General features: G+C 44.9%; 1 protein-coding gene across 1 annotated transcript in view; it reads right to left on the bottom strand.

Annotated features, from left to right (window-relative positions):
* Positions 1-790: 790 nt before the first annotated feature.
* The window catches only part of CHSY1 (chondroitin sulfate synthase 1), a 110,259-nt gene continuing 92,888 nt past the window's right edge, over positions 791-18,161 (bottom strand). The window contains exon 3 of the mRNA XM_060755674.2: positions 791-3,551. Within this exon, the coding sequence (XP_060611657.2) occupies positions 1,959-3,551 (1,593 nt within the window). The 3' untranslated portion in view covers positions 791-1,958. The remainder of the gene's footprint in view (positions 3,552-18,161) is intronic.

Raw genomic sequence — 18,161 nt, 5'->3', positions numbered from 1 at the left:
AATGCTGTTATGATTCAAAGCACCACTCTCTTTGGTTGCCACGTTAATATCCTTGCTTCCATAGATTCCCGATGAAGCATTGCCCAGATGGAGAGTGTACTGTAGGAATGTATTATTTACTTGTTCCCATTTTCTTATGGAGGAAATCAAGCTTGCTAGATGTATTGTCGAAGGCTTTCATGGCCGGAATCACTGGGTTGTTGTAGGTTTTTCTGGGCTATATGGCCATGTTCTAGAGGGATTTTCTCCTGATGTTTCGCCTGCATCTATGGCAAGCGTCCTCAGATGTTGGAAGTAGGAAAATGGGTTTATATATCTGTGGAATGACCAGGGTGGGACAAAGGACTTTTAGTCTGCTGGAGCTAGGTGTGAATATTTCAGCTGACCACCTTGATTAGCATTTAATGGCTTTGAAGTGCCTGGGGGGAATCTTTTGTTGAGAGTAACCCATTTTCCTACTTCCATCAGACCTCATCTGAGGATGCTTGCCATAAATGCAGGCAAAACGTCAGGAGAAAATGCCTCTAGAACATGGCCATATAACCCGGAAAAACCTACAACAACCCAAGCTTGCTAGACATTTCCAACATTGTGGGGTGAACTTGTGTTCTGGAGCCATTGTGAGGTTCGGTCACATTTTATTCAAAGGCATTGGGATATTGTTATGAGCACAATACAATTAATGTCAGTTCCTATTCCAACTCATTGTGGAGGTGATCAGGAACTATGCACAAGGGTTCAATCACTTTTTTTTTTAAAGTCATTTTGGAAAATAAACGAGAACCACGTGTAGAGACTCTTTGGAGATCAGTTTACTGCAAAGCAAGGTGTCGTCTATCTTTAACAGTAAGAAAATGCAATACATTCCTAAGATACAAATATTAATGACTAGCGGTTATTAAAAATAAAAAAAGAGAAAGACAGAAACCTAAAACAAAAAGATATTAAATAAATTAAAAGCCTATCCAATACAAAAAGCAAAAAAAGAAAAAAGAAAGCAAACCTAATTATGCAATGGAGACATAGTAAATTGTTCCCGTTTCAAAATACTGTAATTGTTTGGGGCGAGGGGAATAACTTATTTTCCCAACACGTTGAATTTGGAGTGTCTTGGATGTACGTTTGTTGCTTTTCGCAGCAAAGAAATGTTGTTTTTCTCTCTAATCTAAAGTGTTGCTTTTTTTTTTTGTCTGATTAGGAAGATTCTTGAATCTGCCACACATTTGTTGTCTAGGCGTAAGATCCAAAATATGGATCAAAAGAGGAATTACATTTTCTTTAAATAACAAACCCAAAGGTAGATATGATCAAGGTTGTGCTCAATGACCCTTTCTTTCTGGTTGCTCAAAATACAGCGAGCAAAAGGTACATTTTGAGGTCGAAATATCAACCAAATGAAATATTCCTACAAGCAAAAACTGGCGGACGCCGCCATATTCTTTTCTTTGTCCTAACACTTTCGATCCAGGAAGGAATCCATATGTTCTGTCTGTTACAATCCCAAAGTAGGAAAAGAAAACCCCTAACCATGAAGTGAACCTTTTTGTGCCACTTTGCATTCAAGTGTTATTAGAAAAACACAAGCACCTCAATGGACAACAGGGGAAAACATAGAGAAGAAAGGTGATTTTTCCTTCCTTTTAAAAAAAAACAACTATCTATGGAGACAGACGGGGATTGTTTCAAGTTGTCGGAACGAGGCAATTCGTAATACTCAGCCACTGCTGTTTGTTCAAAAAGGCAAAGGAAGGTCACAGTTTTGTTCAGAACGAAAAAGCTCAGGCGATCTTCGTAAGAAAGAAGGTGGTGTCCAAAATATACCCTTGTGCGGTCTCTTTTTTTAAAAAATCGACTATCAAAATGTTTTCTAAAAAAAGAAATTAAAATAAAATAAATTAGGGCAATAAAAAAATGAAATAGGTAGTTTTTTTGTTTCTCTCCCCAGCGTACGCTGGATATTAGGCTGTCCTCAGCGAGCCATTCGCAATGCTGTTCTTCCCAAGGCTTGGCTCATTCTTTTGGAGCCACAGCTCAGCTAACTGCGGGGTCGACCCATAAGTGGAGGCTTTGGAGCCCAAGCACATTTTGTACTGTTTTGGATCCAGATTTGGGTCACAGAAGACGGGGTGGTGCACATGGACAACGCCAACCTCCTGGCTCCGGAACGTTTTTAATCCGGCCTGAATTACTTTGTTGAACAAGTCCACATCCTCGAGGCCCCAACCTTGGATCGAAATGTCAAAGCCGCCGGCCCGGAGGAGATCCCCTTTGTAAATACAGGCAATCCCAAAGCCGTAGTTCCTCCAGAAGCCCGTCTTCTGCGTAAAGGCAAAATTGTTATCACTAGCAACCTTCCCACTATAGACAATCTTTGGATCGTACTGGCTAAAGATGACCGGGAAATAGATTTGTTGCCCCAAAACTGTGTTAGCTCGACATCGTTGCAGGAACTCGGCCGTAAACACCAAGTCAACATCACAGAAAAACAGCAACGATTCGTTGTTAAACTGAGAGGATCCGACTTCGAGGGCCAGAGCGCGGGAAAACTCGCCAGATACTGGCAAGATCTGCATGTCTGCCTTGGGGTACTTGAGGCGGTAGTCCCTCATCAGCTCCACTTGCCGGGCTTTGTCGGGGTTGGAGTCTGAGTTGAAGAGCAGGACCACCAATTTGACATTCTGGTTCGAAATCAGGCATGTCTTTTCAAAGTTCCCCATGAAGCGGGCAAACATGTCGAAGCGGCCAGAGAGAGGAATCAAGATGTTGATCTTCTGGTCTTTGGGTTCCTTCTTCTCTGCTTTTGACTTACTTAGCTGGAATGGGACAAACATCTTCAAGGAACTGGAGAGGAACGACAGAGACCCAGATTCCTGGTTGATTGTGCTGGCCAGCGCTTTGGCATCCGTCTCTTCGTGCTCCATGAACTGAACTCTGCTGAAGGTCTGCTGTAAGTAGGCGTGCCTTCGGACAGGGACTGTCATCTTCTTGCCCTTGTGCTTCTTGTACAAAAGGAGGAGGTCCAGGACGTACTCTGCCCCGTACATCGGGTTGACTCTGCGATAGCCGTACTGTATCTCCTTGAAGTCAATGATCCGCCCTCTGGTCTTGGCGTTGGCGTTGATCATCTCCATGACCTGCATCACAATATCATCCAGTGCCTCATGTTGCGAGGAGTCCATGCCTCGGCGAGGTGGCTGCCCGTCCGCCGCAGAGTAAAGGTACTTTCCGGTGAGGAACTCCCACTCCAAGACCTCCTCGCGCTGCTGCGGCTGGAAGCGCATGAAGGAAGGCGCAACCCCCAGCTGGAGATCATCCCTGTGGACCTCTGTGTTGCTGTATTTGCTCATGAGGACGATCTCCCGGTGCAGCTGTATAGTCCGGTATCGCAGCTCCGCTATTTTGCGGCTCAACATGTAACTGTGGAGTCTGTACTGGTAGGGTGGGCTCTTGTTTGGGTGCAAGGTGATAGCTCGATGGATCTTGCTGTTATGGAGGTCTTTGATGTAGCCTTTTTTGTTCTGCTCGTAGTTCTCATAAAACAGCTGCTGCATCTGAGAAGGAGTAAAAACAGGAAAGAACGTTATGAGAGAATATGGTCATAATGGATAAATAGCCAATCATCCCACATATGCCTTACATGAACAGAAGGGTTTGGTGGATAAGCTCTTCCCTGCTATTGGGCATGGATTTTCGTAATATCAGTGGGTGCTCTAAAGGAATTAGGGGCTTATAGACTGTAGACCAGAAGGAAAAACAAATGTCAGTCCTGTTACAACCCAGAGCAGGAAACTGGACCCTCAGACAACAATCCATCACACTTGGCTTCAGGAAAACAATCCTTTTTTATTGATGAAAGATGAATAAAAAATAGAATAAAAATGCAAAGGTAGAAAGTCACAGTAAAAATCAGCAACAAGAAATGTCCATAAACAAGATCATAAAACCCACAGCAAAACTGCTGAATCCTGGAACCTGTTAGCAATCCACTAACCGTACTTGGAACAACTAGAAAATCTCTGAGGAACAAGGCCACTTGAATCAACGCTGGCACATGAAACTGGAACAATGCCTGAAATCTATTGCGAGACATGCCTAAAGGTTTTGTTTGGATTTCTTTAAATCTAGCTGACCTACGTAAACTTTGTGCTTCTCCCCAACTCTGCCAAATCTGCCCCTGCCTATCCTCATTAGGCAGGCCAGGTGTCTGATTCTCTGAGGAACTAAGACTGGGAGGAAAAGGGAGTGAAACATCTCAGCTCAGGTCAGAATGCATGTTCTCATGGAAATCTTGACTTTCGCTTTCCAAGGCTGAAGGATTTTCATTACTCAAACCATCATCATCTAAATTGGCCTCAGAATTCACATTGACATCTACATGGGCATCAGGAAATACAATCAGAGAATCAGGTTCAGGTTCACACACAGGCTGAATCCCAACAGGTCCCAGGTTGGAGATTACCATCACTTCTTCTAGGATTAACACTGTCTTCTCAAGAGACTGTAGCATTGTTATCATTTATTTATATAACAGCAACATAATATAAGGCACTTTGCAATTGAAAACAACAGCACAATTCCCTGCCCATAGCCTTACAATCTAATAAAGACATGACACAAATGGGGGCCGGGCTTAGCACATCAGGCTAAACCGCTGTGCTGCAGAAAAATCCTGCTGATCAGAAAGTCAGCAGTTCGAGCCCTGGTAGGGTAAGCATCTGCCATTAGCCCTAGCTCACCTGTCAACACAGCAAGTCGAAAGCAGAATGCGAGTAGATAAAACAGGTACCGCTATTTAGTGGGGAAGTAATAAAGGCGTCTTAAAAGGACATCGATCGGGGGGAAAAGCTCCTCTGCATGGAAGATGGAATGATAACACACACACACACCATGGCTGGAGTTGAGCACAGCCTCCGAGATGTCAGAAATAAGATGGGAAAAACTGCCTTTGCCTCTGTTTGTGTTTGTCTGTCCTTGTTAACTGTATAACAAGGCCTCCTCCTGAGAAAAATGTATAATATCACAAAGGACTACCACCTCACCCGCCTCATAGGAAACCTGGTACAAAACAGGAGCTTTTTTGTTGAGTTCCAGGGCCAGAGAAGCAGACGTTGGAAACAGATGAACGGCCTGCCTCAAGGGAGCGTGCTTGCTCCATCCATGTTCAACATCTACACAAATGACCAGCCACTGCCAGAAGGGACAGAGAGTTCCATCTATCCCTATGATCGTGCCATTACCGTTCAAGTAGGGAGCTTTGAGATGGTAGAACAGAAGCTCTCCGAAGCTCTAGGTGGTCTTACTGCCTATTACATGGAAAACCAACTGATCCCTAATCCATCTAAAACACAGACATGTGCTTTTCATCTCAAGAACAGACAAGCATTCCGAGCCCTGAAGATTACCTGGGAAGGAATCCCACTGGAGCATTGCAGCATACTTGGGAGTCACTCTGGATCGTGCTCTGACCTACAAGAAGCATTGCCTAAACATCAAGCAAAAAGTGGGCGCTAGAAACAACATCATACGAAAGCTGACTGGCACAACCTGAAGATCACAACCAGACACAGTGAAGACATCTGCCCTTGCACTATGCTACTCTGCTGCCGAGTATGCATGTCCAGTGTGGAACACATCTCACCATGCTAAAACAGTGGATGTGGCTCTTAATGAGACATGCCGCATTATCACGGGGTGTCTGCACCCTACACCACTGGAGAAATTACACTGCTTAGCCGGTACTGCACCACCTGACATCCGCCGGGAAGTAGCAGCCAATAGTGAAAGGACCAAGGCAGTGACATCTCCAGCTCATTCCCTGTTTGGGTATCAGCCAGCATGTCAACGACTTAAATCTAGAAATAGTTTTCTTAGATCTAGAGAGACACTCACTGGAACACCTCACCAAGCGAGAGTCCAAAAGTGGCAGGCTCAAACCCAGCACCTCAATCCGTGGGTGATATCAGATGAGAGACTCCCTCCTGGGCACACAGAAGACTGGGCGACTTGGAAGGCGCTGAACAGACTGAACAGTCAAAGACATGATAGCTGTATTCTCAGGACCCAAATAGGAGATAAGGCAGCACAAAACACCCGATACAACGCTTTGTCCTCTGCAAAGCTGCACATCCCAAAGCCCTCATTTTATTAGCAGTCACTATCGCTGGATTGACTATCATCACTTGCACCTGGATCATTATCTTCAGCTGCTGGCTCATTACCTTGCCAACATTGCCAACGTTGATCCTGTCCCGACTCCTGCCAAGACGTACCTGCCTGCCATGTATCTTGGAAACCCTCAAACTCGTTGCTAGACGTGGGCTGTGTACATATGTCCTGAATTTCTCTAACATGCGTCCAGTCCAGCCCCTCTTCCATTTCCCCATCACTGGATCCCTGATCATCCAAACTGCAATTGTCGGCTATATCTTTAAGCCGTTTGTTCATTACTTCCTCATCACTGTCAGACTCACTGGCAACACGCTTTACTCCCCTGTAATCTAATTCCTCTAAGTCTTCGGGTCTAAATCCTGCAAAATCCTCAGAGTCACTAGGTGCCAAAATAATCTCCCAAATGCGTTTCAGCTGATGCTGTTCCTCCTCTAACTCAGCATCACTCCTTCTCCTCCTACAACTGGTAGTAGCTTCACTGCCAGGACGCTGAGCCTCAACAGGTGGGGTCTAAATATTGTAAATAACAAACAAACAAACAAACAAATAAATAAATAGGATTATATCCCACAGGTGCTGCTCGCTCTTCCCTCTCCCCCAAGGCCAAGGGAGTGGCAGTTGGAATAGAGAAGGAAGGAGTGGCTGATACGTCCATTCTGCAGTTTCCATTTCAGGAAAAATGAAATTAGGAAATAACTTGATAGTGAAACGGCAGTATTTTGTTCTTGATCAAAATGAAAGACTGTATAGGGTCCAAGATTGAAACGTGACTCCAGTTTTAATTCGTGAAAATGTGGGATTCAGTCTGGGGGACATTGGCTTAAGTGTCCCAATGCTCTAATAGCCCCCCCCCCCCCCAAAGCTCTAGATGGGATATAGGGCATAGATGGTGAGAGGAAGCAGAGCAATCTTTGTCTGAGGGGCATCTCAAAGGCCAAAGTGACACAGATAGAAGCGCTCTACATATCCAATGGTGTATTGAGTGTTCCCTGCAGGTATCGAACCACAGCAATGGGAAATGCAGGTATCTCAAAGCCATCAAATATTGATGGGAAGAGATAAAAACCAGGGCTCAGGTTCTGCCCAGCAGGCATAAATATTTATGGCTGAATGAAATGTAAACATCCAGCCAACTCTGCCAGACAAGGAGGTTGGTGATGCAGAGTGCATATCTGGTGAAGGCTGTTACCGGGTGTGATTGTAAAGATATTATCAGGGGATGGATTCGGAGCAAGTGGTTTCTGGTAAAGTCGGGACACCAAGGTCTTCACGAAGGTGGCTGGACTTGCAAAAGAGAAAGAAGGATATGCTACGCAAAGTGCTTGATGTCCTATGGATCTATGGAGACCACTGACGAATCGTGGAAAACAATACCTTCTTTAGCAAAGAAATAAGGCAGTGGTTCTCAACCTTTCCAGTGATCATATAATGCAGTTCAAACTGGATTACAGGAGTTTATACCAGTGGTTCTCAACCTTCCTAATGCCACGACCCCTTAATACGCTTCCTCATGTTGTGGTGACCCCCAACAATAATATTATTTTTGTTGCTACTTCACAACTACAATTTTGCTACTGTTAATAATTATAATATAAATATATGATATGCAGGATGTATTTTTATTCACTGGACCAAATTTGGCACAAATACGTGATCTGCCCCAATTTGAATACTGGTGGGGTTGGCAGGGGATTGATGTTGTCATTTGGGAGTTGTAGTTGCTGGGATTTATAGTTTACCTACACTCAAAGAGCATTATGAACTCCAACTTTGGAACCAATCTTGCCACACAGAACTCCAGTGACCAACAGAAAATACTGGAAGGGTTTGGTGGGCATTGACCTTGAGTTTTGGAGTTGTAGTTCACCTAGATCCAGAGAGCACTGTGGACTCAAACAATGATGGATCTGGACCAAACTTGCTATGAATACTCAACATGCCCAATGTGAATGAACACTGGTGGAGTTTGGGGAAAATAGACCTTGGCATTTGAGAGTTTTGGTTGCTGGGATTTATAGTTCACCTACAACAACAAAAGATCATTCTGATCCCTACCAATGATAGAACTGGGCCAAACTTCTCACATGGAATCCCTACGACCAACAGAAAATACGTTTTTGGATGGCTTTGGTGACTCCTCTGAAACCCCTCGGGGGTCCCGAACCCTAGGTTGAGAACGACTGAAATAAGGGACTCTCTTTTGTAAATCAAGTCCATGATCCTTGAGGCATTAAAATTATAACTGTGGCTAGACTATCAAAGACTACATCAGCCATATATATGCTAAGGAATATATGCAATCACATGTATACAAAGCAAGGTCTTGTATATACATATACATATACATATATATATATATATATATATATATATATATATATATATATACAAATATATACACATATATACAAAGCAAGGTTCCATGCAGTCATGCTGGCCACATGACCTTGGAGGTGTCTACGGACAACGCTGGCTCTTCGGCTTAGAAATGGAGATGAGCACCACACCCCAGAGTCAGACATGATTGGACTTAACGTCAGGGGACTACCTTTACCTTAAGGTCTTTTTGCATCTGTTTTGAGCTCATCAAGTCAGGGAAGTATGTTTTCATGCTCCATAAAGCATTGTCCACGTTGATGATGTGAAATCAGCAAACTTGATGGGCGCAGCAGCTCACAAACAAGGCTTTGAGGTATGTCATACTCCGAGCCCCCCTTTCATTAAATAGGATTGTATCTTCCAATGTTCGCTTTGGCACACATTTATTTTGAAATGTCATTTATGGTTTGCCAAAGAAAGAGAGGGAGGGAGATAAAGGCAGGCATGAGCAGTAAATCAAATCCATTCAGCCCCTGGAGCACTGCTTCCAACAAGCCATTGATACAATCTGCAAAGAGCCCAGACAGGAAATTAAGAGAAGACAACACACTTATTGGTTACACAACTGCATTCTAATAAGACGCTGGTGGATAGGAGCAACCTGGATGTTATGAAACCCAAGACAGCAAGTCTGTAACAATGAATGACAACTGCCAGCTGCTAGGCAGGACCACATATCAAGAAATGAAGTAGCTTGGCGTTCCAGGTGGGTCTTCTCTCTAATTACATAAAGTTCAAGAATCGTGCCAAGAGGAAGAAGGCGCATCAAACAAAGCCTTGTCAGAACTGTCTTCCACCTGGAAGTGTACGTCCTCATTGAGAAAGGAAGACCAGGCAACCAAGGTCCCATCTACATTGCCATATTTTCCAGTTTCAGAATGCAGGTTGACTCACAACCTCTGAGAATGCCTGCCATAGATGCAGGCATCCTCAGAGAGAATGCTTCTGGAACATGAGATAATGCTTCTCTAGAACAGTGGTTCTCAACCTGTGGGTCACCAGATGTTTTGGCCTTCAACCCCCAGAAATCCTAACAGCTGTAAACTGACTGGGATTTCTGGGAGTTGTAGGCCAAAACATCTGGGGACCCACAGGTTGAGAACCACTGCTCTAGAACATGGCCACACAGCTCAAAAAACCTACAACAACCCAGGTTGACTGCATTCAACTGGATTATTATTATTATTATTATTATTATTATTATTATTATTAGTTCTTATACCCTGCTACCATCTCCCACAGGACTCGGTGCGGCTTACAAGAGGCCAAGCCCAACAACATCATGAAAACAACAACAACAAAACAATAAATAATTCATATAAAGCAAAACAATACAATAATAACACAACACATTTTAAAACAGGGGTAGGGCCATATGTGAAAATTTTAAAAGTTAAAAGCTGGAAAGTTTAAAGGGACAGGAGGAATGCTTTAGGATAGGTGGACGTGCAGACAGTTCAAAATCTCTCATAAAGTGCATTAAGGACATATTGCTTAGGATTCCTTATTCTGGGAAGGCACACCGGAACATCCACGTTTTCAAGCTCCTTCTAAAGACTGACAATGTTGGGGCCTGCCTGATGTCCTTGGGAAGGGAATTCCAGAGTCGTGGGGCCACCACCGAGAAGGCCCCGTCCTTCGTCCCCACCAATCGCGCCTGTGAAGCAGGTGGGATCGTGAGCAGGGCCTCACCAGATGAATGAAGAGATCGTGTGGGTTCGTATACAGAAATGCAGTCACGAAGGTAGATGGCAATATGGTATGTATTAGGCCTGGGTAACTGATATTTTAAATCATGTTATAGAAAAATTGCAATACAGATATATTAAAAAAAAACTATTATGCTCACTCTCATCAGTTTTAGCTATACATGAGAATAAAGACAAAGCAGGGGACCCCGAGCCACAGATGAAAACTTATACCATATCCCCGCTGAAATTTCATTTGGTAAAGTTCATATATGTAAAGCCAATGGACTGGATACATTTGCCCCTTTACATTTAATTTGACAGTGCCAGGAAGCTGAATTCACAGGCTGGCACCAGACCCCTTCACCTTTGCAACAGTGTTTTTTTTTTAAGTAAGTTTTTATTTTGTTTTCAAAAAAGAGGAAAAAATTAACTCAAATGAACAATTTTAAAAATGGAAAAAAAGAAGGGAAATATGGAAAGAATCACAGGATGTTGTATGTAAGTTATGGAGCCATTAAACTTTGCATTTTAAGAGAACTGATTATTGAGTTCCTAAAAAGAAGGCTGATAATAAAAGCACAAATGTACCCAGTCACTTAGAATTTCAGAAGCTTGGACCTCTCTTTTGGCTGAAAGAGTTTATTGTTCTCATCATCCTGTAAATGCAACTTCCTGCCAAATGATGTGGAACGCACACAGTGATGCAGAGTTACCAAATCAATCCCAATGCAATGTCTTTTCCAGGAAGATACTCATTCAAAAAGTGTGCAGTTAAAAGATTGCACAGTCATGACCACAACAGAAGTAGGCCCCACATTCTTCCAGCAATTGGGCAATTCATATATATGTATCTAGTTTTGCTGCGCTGCTTGGCTGGAGGAAGAAATGGACGAGGAGGGAGAGATCCCACTGACTCTAAACTTCACTATCAGCCACAGGAAAATGGATCGCAGCTGCTGTCTTGGGAGTTTAATATTTCTGCGGAGACATGGAGAGCCTTACATGCTAAGCACACATGCGGAGGTCTTTCGGGAGGAAGCTTTGCATAGGGCGCAGCCGGGAGGCCAGCTGTCCTTCAAGGAAGCTGATCCGGTGATTACGAGTCTTCTTGCCTGGAAACAGCCGATCCACTTCTCAGGGTTCCCAGAAAAACAAACTGGGTTGATGTTGGTTCTTATCTGACTGATGCCTCCCTTTCCCCATGCCCGTGAGCCCAGGAGTAGGTCATGCTGTCACGGTAGGAGAAATTGGGTCCAGACCAGAGAGCATCACTGAGAAGAGTTTGTGTTTTGTCCATTTCCATCACAAAATCTTCTGGCAGGTTGCTTCAATGGCCTCCCAGCATTGGAGAAACTGGAGCTTGGTTGCAAAATTGGAATGATTTATACTGAAGATGAAGAGGCAATCATAGGCTCTTGAGTCCCTTCAAAGACCTATCTCTCAGGTCACGTTGCAGATCTCAGAAGGTGTTACTGGGAGACGCCTGTTCAACACCACAACCTTTGTCTTGTGGGGTTCCTCAGGGCTCAATATTGTCTCCCATGTTGTTTAACATCTACATGAAGTCGCTGGGGGAGATCATCCCGGGTTTCGAGGTATGGTGTCATCTGTATGCGGATGATGTCCAACTCTGTCACTCCTTCCCACCTGCTACTAAGGAGGCTGTGCAGATCCTGAACCGGTGCTTGGCCCCTGTGACGGTCTGGATGAGGGCGAACAAATTGAAATTGAATCCAGACAACACAGAGGTACTCCTGGTCAGTCGCAAGGTCGAATAGGGCATAGGGTTACAGCCTGTATTGGATGGGGTCGCACTCCCCCTGAAGACGCAGGTTCGCAGCTTGGGTGTGACCCTGGACTCATCGCTGAGCCTGGAACCCCAGGTTTCGGCGGTGACCAGGGGAGCATTTGCACAATTAAAACTTGTGCGCCAGCTGCGCCCGTACCTTGGGAAGTCTGACTTGACCACGGTAGTCCACGCTCTGGTTACATCCTGTTTAGACTACTGCAACGCTCTCTACGTGGGGTTGCCTTTGAAGACGGCTCGGAAGCTTCAACTAGTCCAACGTTCGGCAGCCATGATTCTAACAGGAGCGGAACGCAGGGAGCATACAACCCCCCTGTTGCGCCAACTCCACTGGCTACCGATTTGCTACCGGGCTCAATTCAAAGTGCTGGTGTTGGCCTTTAAAGCCCTAACCGGTTCCAGCCCAAGCTACCTATCCGACCGCATCTCTGCCTATGAACCCACCAGGACTTTGAGATCTTCCGGGGAGGCCCTGCTCTCGATCCTGCCTGCCTCACAGGCACGACTGGTGTGGACGAGAGATAGGGCCTTCTTGGTGATGGCCCCTCGGCTGTGGAATGCTCTTCCCACGGATATTAGACTAGCTCCATCATTAATGGTATTCCGCAAAAAAGTGAAGACCTGGTTGTTTGAGCTGGCGTTCGAATAGTCAGTGCTATGAGTAATGAACATAGGAATGGAACAATGGATGACAGATCTAGATCATGTTTTTAGTGATGAGACACTGGTGAATGGCTATTGTTGTTAATTGTATATTATTGTATAAGGTGTTATGATGTTAACTGTTTTTATACCGTGTTATTGTAGTATCGAATTTTTGCTGTTCTGTTGTTAACCGCTGTGAGTCGCCTAAGGGCTGAGAACAGCGGTATACAAATAAAGTAAATAAATAAATATTCACTTACAAGCATAAGACACATCCCTGGCTAGTTTAGCCCTACACGGTGATAGCCATCTATATTTTCATTGCGTTTCTGTCCATTCTGGGGGGCAGAAAAGGGGATAGAAGGGAATTACGTTCTTCCCTGTTTAACACATGTGTGAGTGCATTATATGGCTTCCAAAATGGTCTCCTGATTTATGGCTGCATTTCAACTGTGGAGTTTCTTAGGCAAAGGAGATTCAGAGGTAGTTCTGGTTTCTGATGTGGGAGATTGGGAATCATTTTCTCCCGTTTGGCCAGGATGTCCAAGCAGCAGAACAGAGAAGCCATGTACCAGCTCTCACCAGGCGAGGAGACATTTTGATGTGACTTCTATATAGCAAAGTCAGCATTTTCTGCTACCCTCAGAATACTGTGAGATCCAACTCCTAGCAAGTTTTGGAAGATTCATTATATATGTTCTGAGAAAAAAGAATGTTGGGCAATGAGCCATGTATCGAGAGTGAGGAGGAGAAAAATTGAACGAGCGCAAAGACTGGTGTTTGGAAGGAGTGAGCAGGACTTGGCAGCGCAAACTGCCTTCCTTTAACAGAAGGCTATAAACCAGCTCTGGTGGTTTCCTTCTTGGTGCCTCCATAAAAGGGAAAGGTGGTGGCCCTCAGAGCCTGCGCTGCCTTGAACTTGAGGAAGCTGCAGCCTCCTGGAGGCAGGCCCTCGGGGAAGAAGGCTCTACAGCAGTGTTTCTCAACCTTCCTAATGCCGTGACCCCTTAATACAGTTCCTTTTTTTTTCGTTGCTACTTCATAACTGGAATTTTGTTACTGTTATGAATCATAATGTAAATATCTGATGTGCAGGATGCATTTTTATACACTGGGCTAAATTAGGCACAAAAACCCAATACGCCCAAATTTGAATACCAGTGGGGTTGGGGGGGATTGATTTTGTCATTTGGGAGTTGTAGTTGCTGGGATTTATAGTTCACCTACAATCAAAGAGCATTCTGAACTCCACCAAGGATGGAATTGAACCAAACTTGGCACACAGAACTCTCACATCCAACAGAAAATATTGGAAGGTTTGATGGATATTGATCTTGAGTTTTGGGAGTTGTAGTTCACCTACATCCAGAGAGTACTGTGGATTCAAATAATGATGGATCTGGACCAAACTTGGCACTAATACTCAATATGCCCAAATGTGAACACTGGGAGAGTTTGGGGAAAACAGACCTTGCCATTTGGGAGTTGTAGTTGCTGGGATTTATAGTTCACCTACAATCAAAGAGCATTCTGAACTCCACCAACAATGGAATTGAACCAAACTTGGCACACAGAACTCTCATATCCAAAAGAAAATATTGGAAGGTTTGATGGATATTGATCTTGAGTTTTGGGAGTTGTAGTTCACCTACATCCAGAGAGTACTGTGGATTCAAATAATGATGGATCTGGACCAAACTTGGCACTAATACTCAATATGCCCAAATGTGAACACAGGGAGAGTTTGGGGAAAACAGACCTTGCCATTTGGGAGTTGTAGTTGCTGGGATTTATAGTTCACCTGCAATCAAAGAGCATTCTGAATCCTACCAACAATAGAATTGCGCCAAACTTCTCACACAGAACCCCCATGAACAACAAAAATACAGTATTTTCTGACATCCCCTCACGACCCCTCCAGGGGTCCTGACCCCCAGGTTGAGAAACACTGCTCTACAGTAAGGCAAGCACAAGGTCACTCCGTTCCCAAGGCGCTTCCAACCCAGTCGTGAATGAAGGGAGCAGAACCAGCTCCAGCTTAATATTTGGTTTAAATTATTATGCAGTGACTTCACTGGGCCATAATCTCTTCTTGCCCAAGGAAGAAACAGAACGACCTTCCCACAGACAGAGGGGTGGACCGACGGGGAAGTTCATTAGGCTGGATACCACTGAAACATCGTTTGCATTTAGAGAGGTCAACATTCGGAAGAAAATGACAACAACAAATCTCAGCGAAACCAGGGTCCAGCTTTCACCTTCCAATATAAAACTAGGGGTTGCCACAAATGAATTTTAGCTCATGAGACCTCATGGGCCATCCAGTCCAACCCCCTGCCAAGAAGCAGGAATATTGCATTCAAATCACCCCCGACAGATGGCCATCCAGCCTCTGTTTAAAAGCTTCCAAAGAAGGAGCCTCCACCACATTCCAGGGCAGAGAGTTCCACTGCTGAACGGCTCTCACAGTCAGGAAGTTCTTCCTCATGTTCAGACGGAATCTCCTTTCTTGTAGTTTGAAGCCATTGTTCCTCATTCTAGTCTCCAGGGAAGCAGAAAACAAGCTTGCTCCCTCCTCCCTGTGGCTTCCTCTCACATATTTATGTTGTTGTTCATTTGTTCAGTCGTCTCCGACTCTTCGTGACCTCATGGACCAGCCCACGCCAGAGCTCCCTGTCGGCCGCCACCACCCCCAGCTCCTTCAAGGTCAGTCCAGTCACTTCAAGGATGCCATCCATCCATCTTGCCCTTGGTCAGCGCCTCTTCCTTTTTCCTTCTACTTTCCCCAGCATAATTGTCTTCTCTAGGCTTTCCTGTCTCCTCATGATGTGGCCAAAGGACTTCAACTTTGTCTCTAGTATCCTTCCCTCCAATGAGCAGTTGGGCTTTATTTCCTGGAGGATGGACTGGTTGGATCTTCTCGCAGTCCAAGGCACTCTCAGAACTTTCCTCCAACACCACAGCTCAAAAGCATCTCTCTTCCTTCGCTCAGCCTTCCCTAAGGTCCAGCTCTCACATCCATTATACATGTCTACAATATCTCCTCTCACCCTTCTCTTCTTCAGGCTAAACATGCCCAGCTCCTTAAGCCACTTCTCATAGGGCTTGTTCTCCAGACCCTTGATCACTTCAGTCACTATCCTCTGGACACATTCCAGCTTGTCAACATCTCTCTTCAATTGTGGTGCCCAGAATTGGACATAATTTTCCAGTTGTGGTGTAACCAAGGCGGAATAGAGCATGGGCAGCATTACTTCCCTAGATCTAGACACAATGCTCCTATTGATACAGGCCAAAATCCCATTGGCTTTTTTTGCCGCCACATTACATTATTGGCTCATGTTTAACTTGCTGTCCACGAGGAGTCCAAGATCTTTTCCCCACGTATTGCTCTTGATCCAGGCATTGTCCCCCATTATGTATCTTTGCATTTCGCTTTTTCTGCCTAAGTGGAGTATCTTGCATTTGTCACTGTTGAACTTCATTTTGTTAGTTTTAGCCCATCTCTCTAATCTGTCAAGATTGTTTTGAATCCTGCTCATATGAACTTGGTACGTTTAGTACATGTAAAATGTTAATATAAATACTGAAGCACAATAGGGGATGAGGAGGCGGAAGGGGAAACAGGGTAAAAACAGGCAATGCACAGGTCTACCAGCGAATTATAGACTCAAGGAAGATGATTACTGGAGACACACTTAACTTTGGGTTGTTGTAGGTTTTTCCGGGCTATATGGCCATGTTCTGAAGGCAATTTTTCTCCTGACGTTTCGCCTGCATCTATGGCAAGCATCCTCAGAGGCAATGACCTCATTACCTCTGAGGATACTTGCCATAGATGCAGGCGAAACGTCAGGAGAAAAATTGCCTCCAGAACATGGCCATATAGCCCGGAAAAACCTACAACAACCCATGGATTCCGGCCATGAAAGCCTTCGACAATACATCACACTTAACTTTACTATGTAGCAAACCTATGCAACTTTAAAAAGCAGCTACTTTTTCTCATATGAGTTGGCAAAAGAGGTCTGAGTATCTCGAAGGCTTGCACAGTTCAGACCAATGGGGAGGTGATCCAAACCGCCCGGCCAAATTTCCACATCAGCAAACATTTCCACGTCATCCAAAACCAGACACAGCAGGAGCCACGTCTGGCGATGGAGGGAAACCTAGCCATTACTTTTTACTATTCTTATTCTGGAGATAGTTCATGCAACGCCTGCTTGAGCTTTGGCTCCATCGGCGAAAGCCTGGTTGCATTCTTAAGAATGCTTCTTAAAGGGACATCTGCACCAGGCTGCCCAGAAGGCATGGTCTGATAAATGCCAAGGGCTGCAAGAGAGAGAGGAGGGAAGGGAAAGACACATACAGACTCCCTCCTTACGTGGGAGACACGCTTGCATTGTGCAGTCGAAACCACACGCTTCAGCAGTCGGCTGGTGCAATCTTCCTTTCAAAGCACGGCTGGCACTATGATATAATGCTTCTGTGATGGCAGGCCCTCGCCTTTTCCTTGGCTTCAATGAGGATGCCCAAATTAGAGTCTGTGTCTGGCAATGCCAACGCTGCTGAGACGGATTCAGAAATGCACAAAGCTGGAAGGGAAGTTGGAAATTCAGAAGGGAGCATCCATCTACTCTTTGGTGGTGGAACAACTTGTTGTGAGACAAGCCAGCATGGTGGAGTGATGCCAATCTGCATCAATTCGACGGCTGGCTCGAGAGCAGTACGTGTGAAAAAGATCTGGAACTCAACAAAAAAGCTCCTGTTTTGTAGCAGGTTTCCTATGAGGCGGGTGAGACGGTAGTCCTTTGTGATATTATAAATTTTTCTCAGGAGGAGGCGGTGGTTCACAGCATCATAAGCTGCGGACAGGTCTATGAAGACAGCTCCTGTGATCTGCTGCCTTTCAAAGCCATCTTCTATGTGCTGAGTCAGGTTCAGCACTTGCGATGTGCAGCTTTTGCCTTTCCTGAAGCCAGCTTGCTGTGGAATCAGACATGGATCTATTTCTTTTCCATAATTCTATGCAAAATAAGTCTCTCCAGAACTTTGTAGAGGTGGCACAACAGGGAGATTGGTCTATAGCTTTTTGGATCATTACGGTCTTTGCCTGGCACGAAAGGTACTGCAGACTGATTCAACACCTTCCAGCAGAGGATGCCTTCTGCATAGAGGTAGCTTCCCTCTGTTGCCTGGAGGCACCCTCTGTTTGGGAGGTTTGAACTGGCATTTGAAATGCAGCAATCCCCAGGTGCAAATCAAAGGCAACAAAGAGCTAGGCTACCTCCAGGCCCGTAGCCAGGATTTCGTTTCGGGGGGGGGGGGGGGTAAAAAATTCAGGGGGGATTTCGGGGGGGGGGCTGAGTTTCGGGGGGGGGGCTGAGTCTGAGTGAAAGAGGGTCTAGCCTAGCAAACCTTTTCTATCATTACCCCAGTACCCCCATGCATATGGGATATATTGAGTATGG

The sequence above is a fragment of the Anolis sagrei genome, chromosome 9 (genome assembly GCF_037176765.1).
Source record: "Anolis sagrei isolate rAnoSag1 chromosome 9, rAnoSag1.mat, whole genome shotgun sequence".
NCBI lineage: Eukaryota > Metazoa > Chordata > Lepidosauria > Squamata > Dactyloidae > Anolis > Anolis sagrei.
The sequence above is the reverse complement of the archived record's forward strand: the minus strand, read 5'-3'. Positions and strand labels throughout refer to the sequence as shown.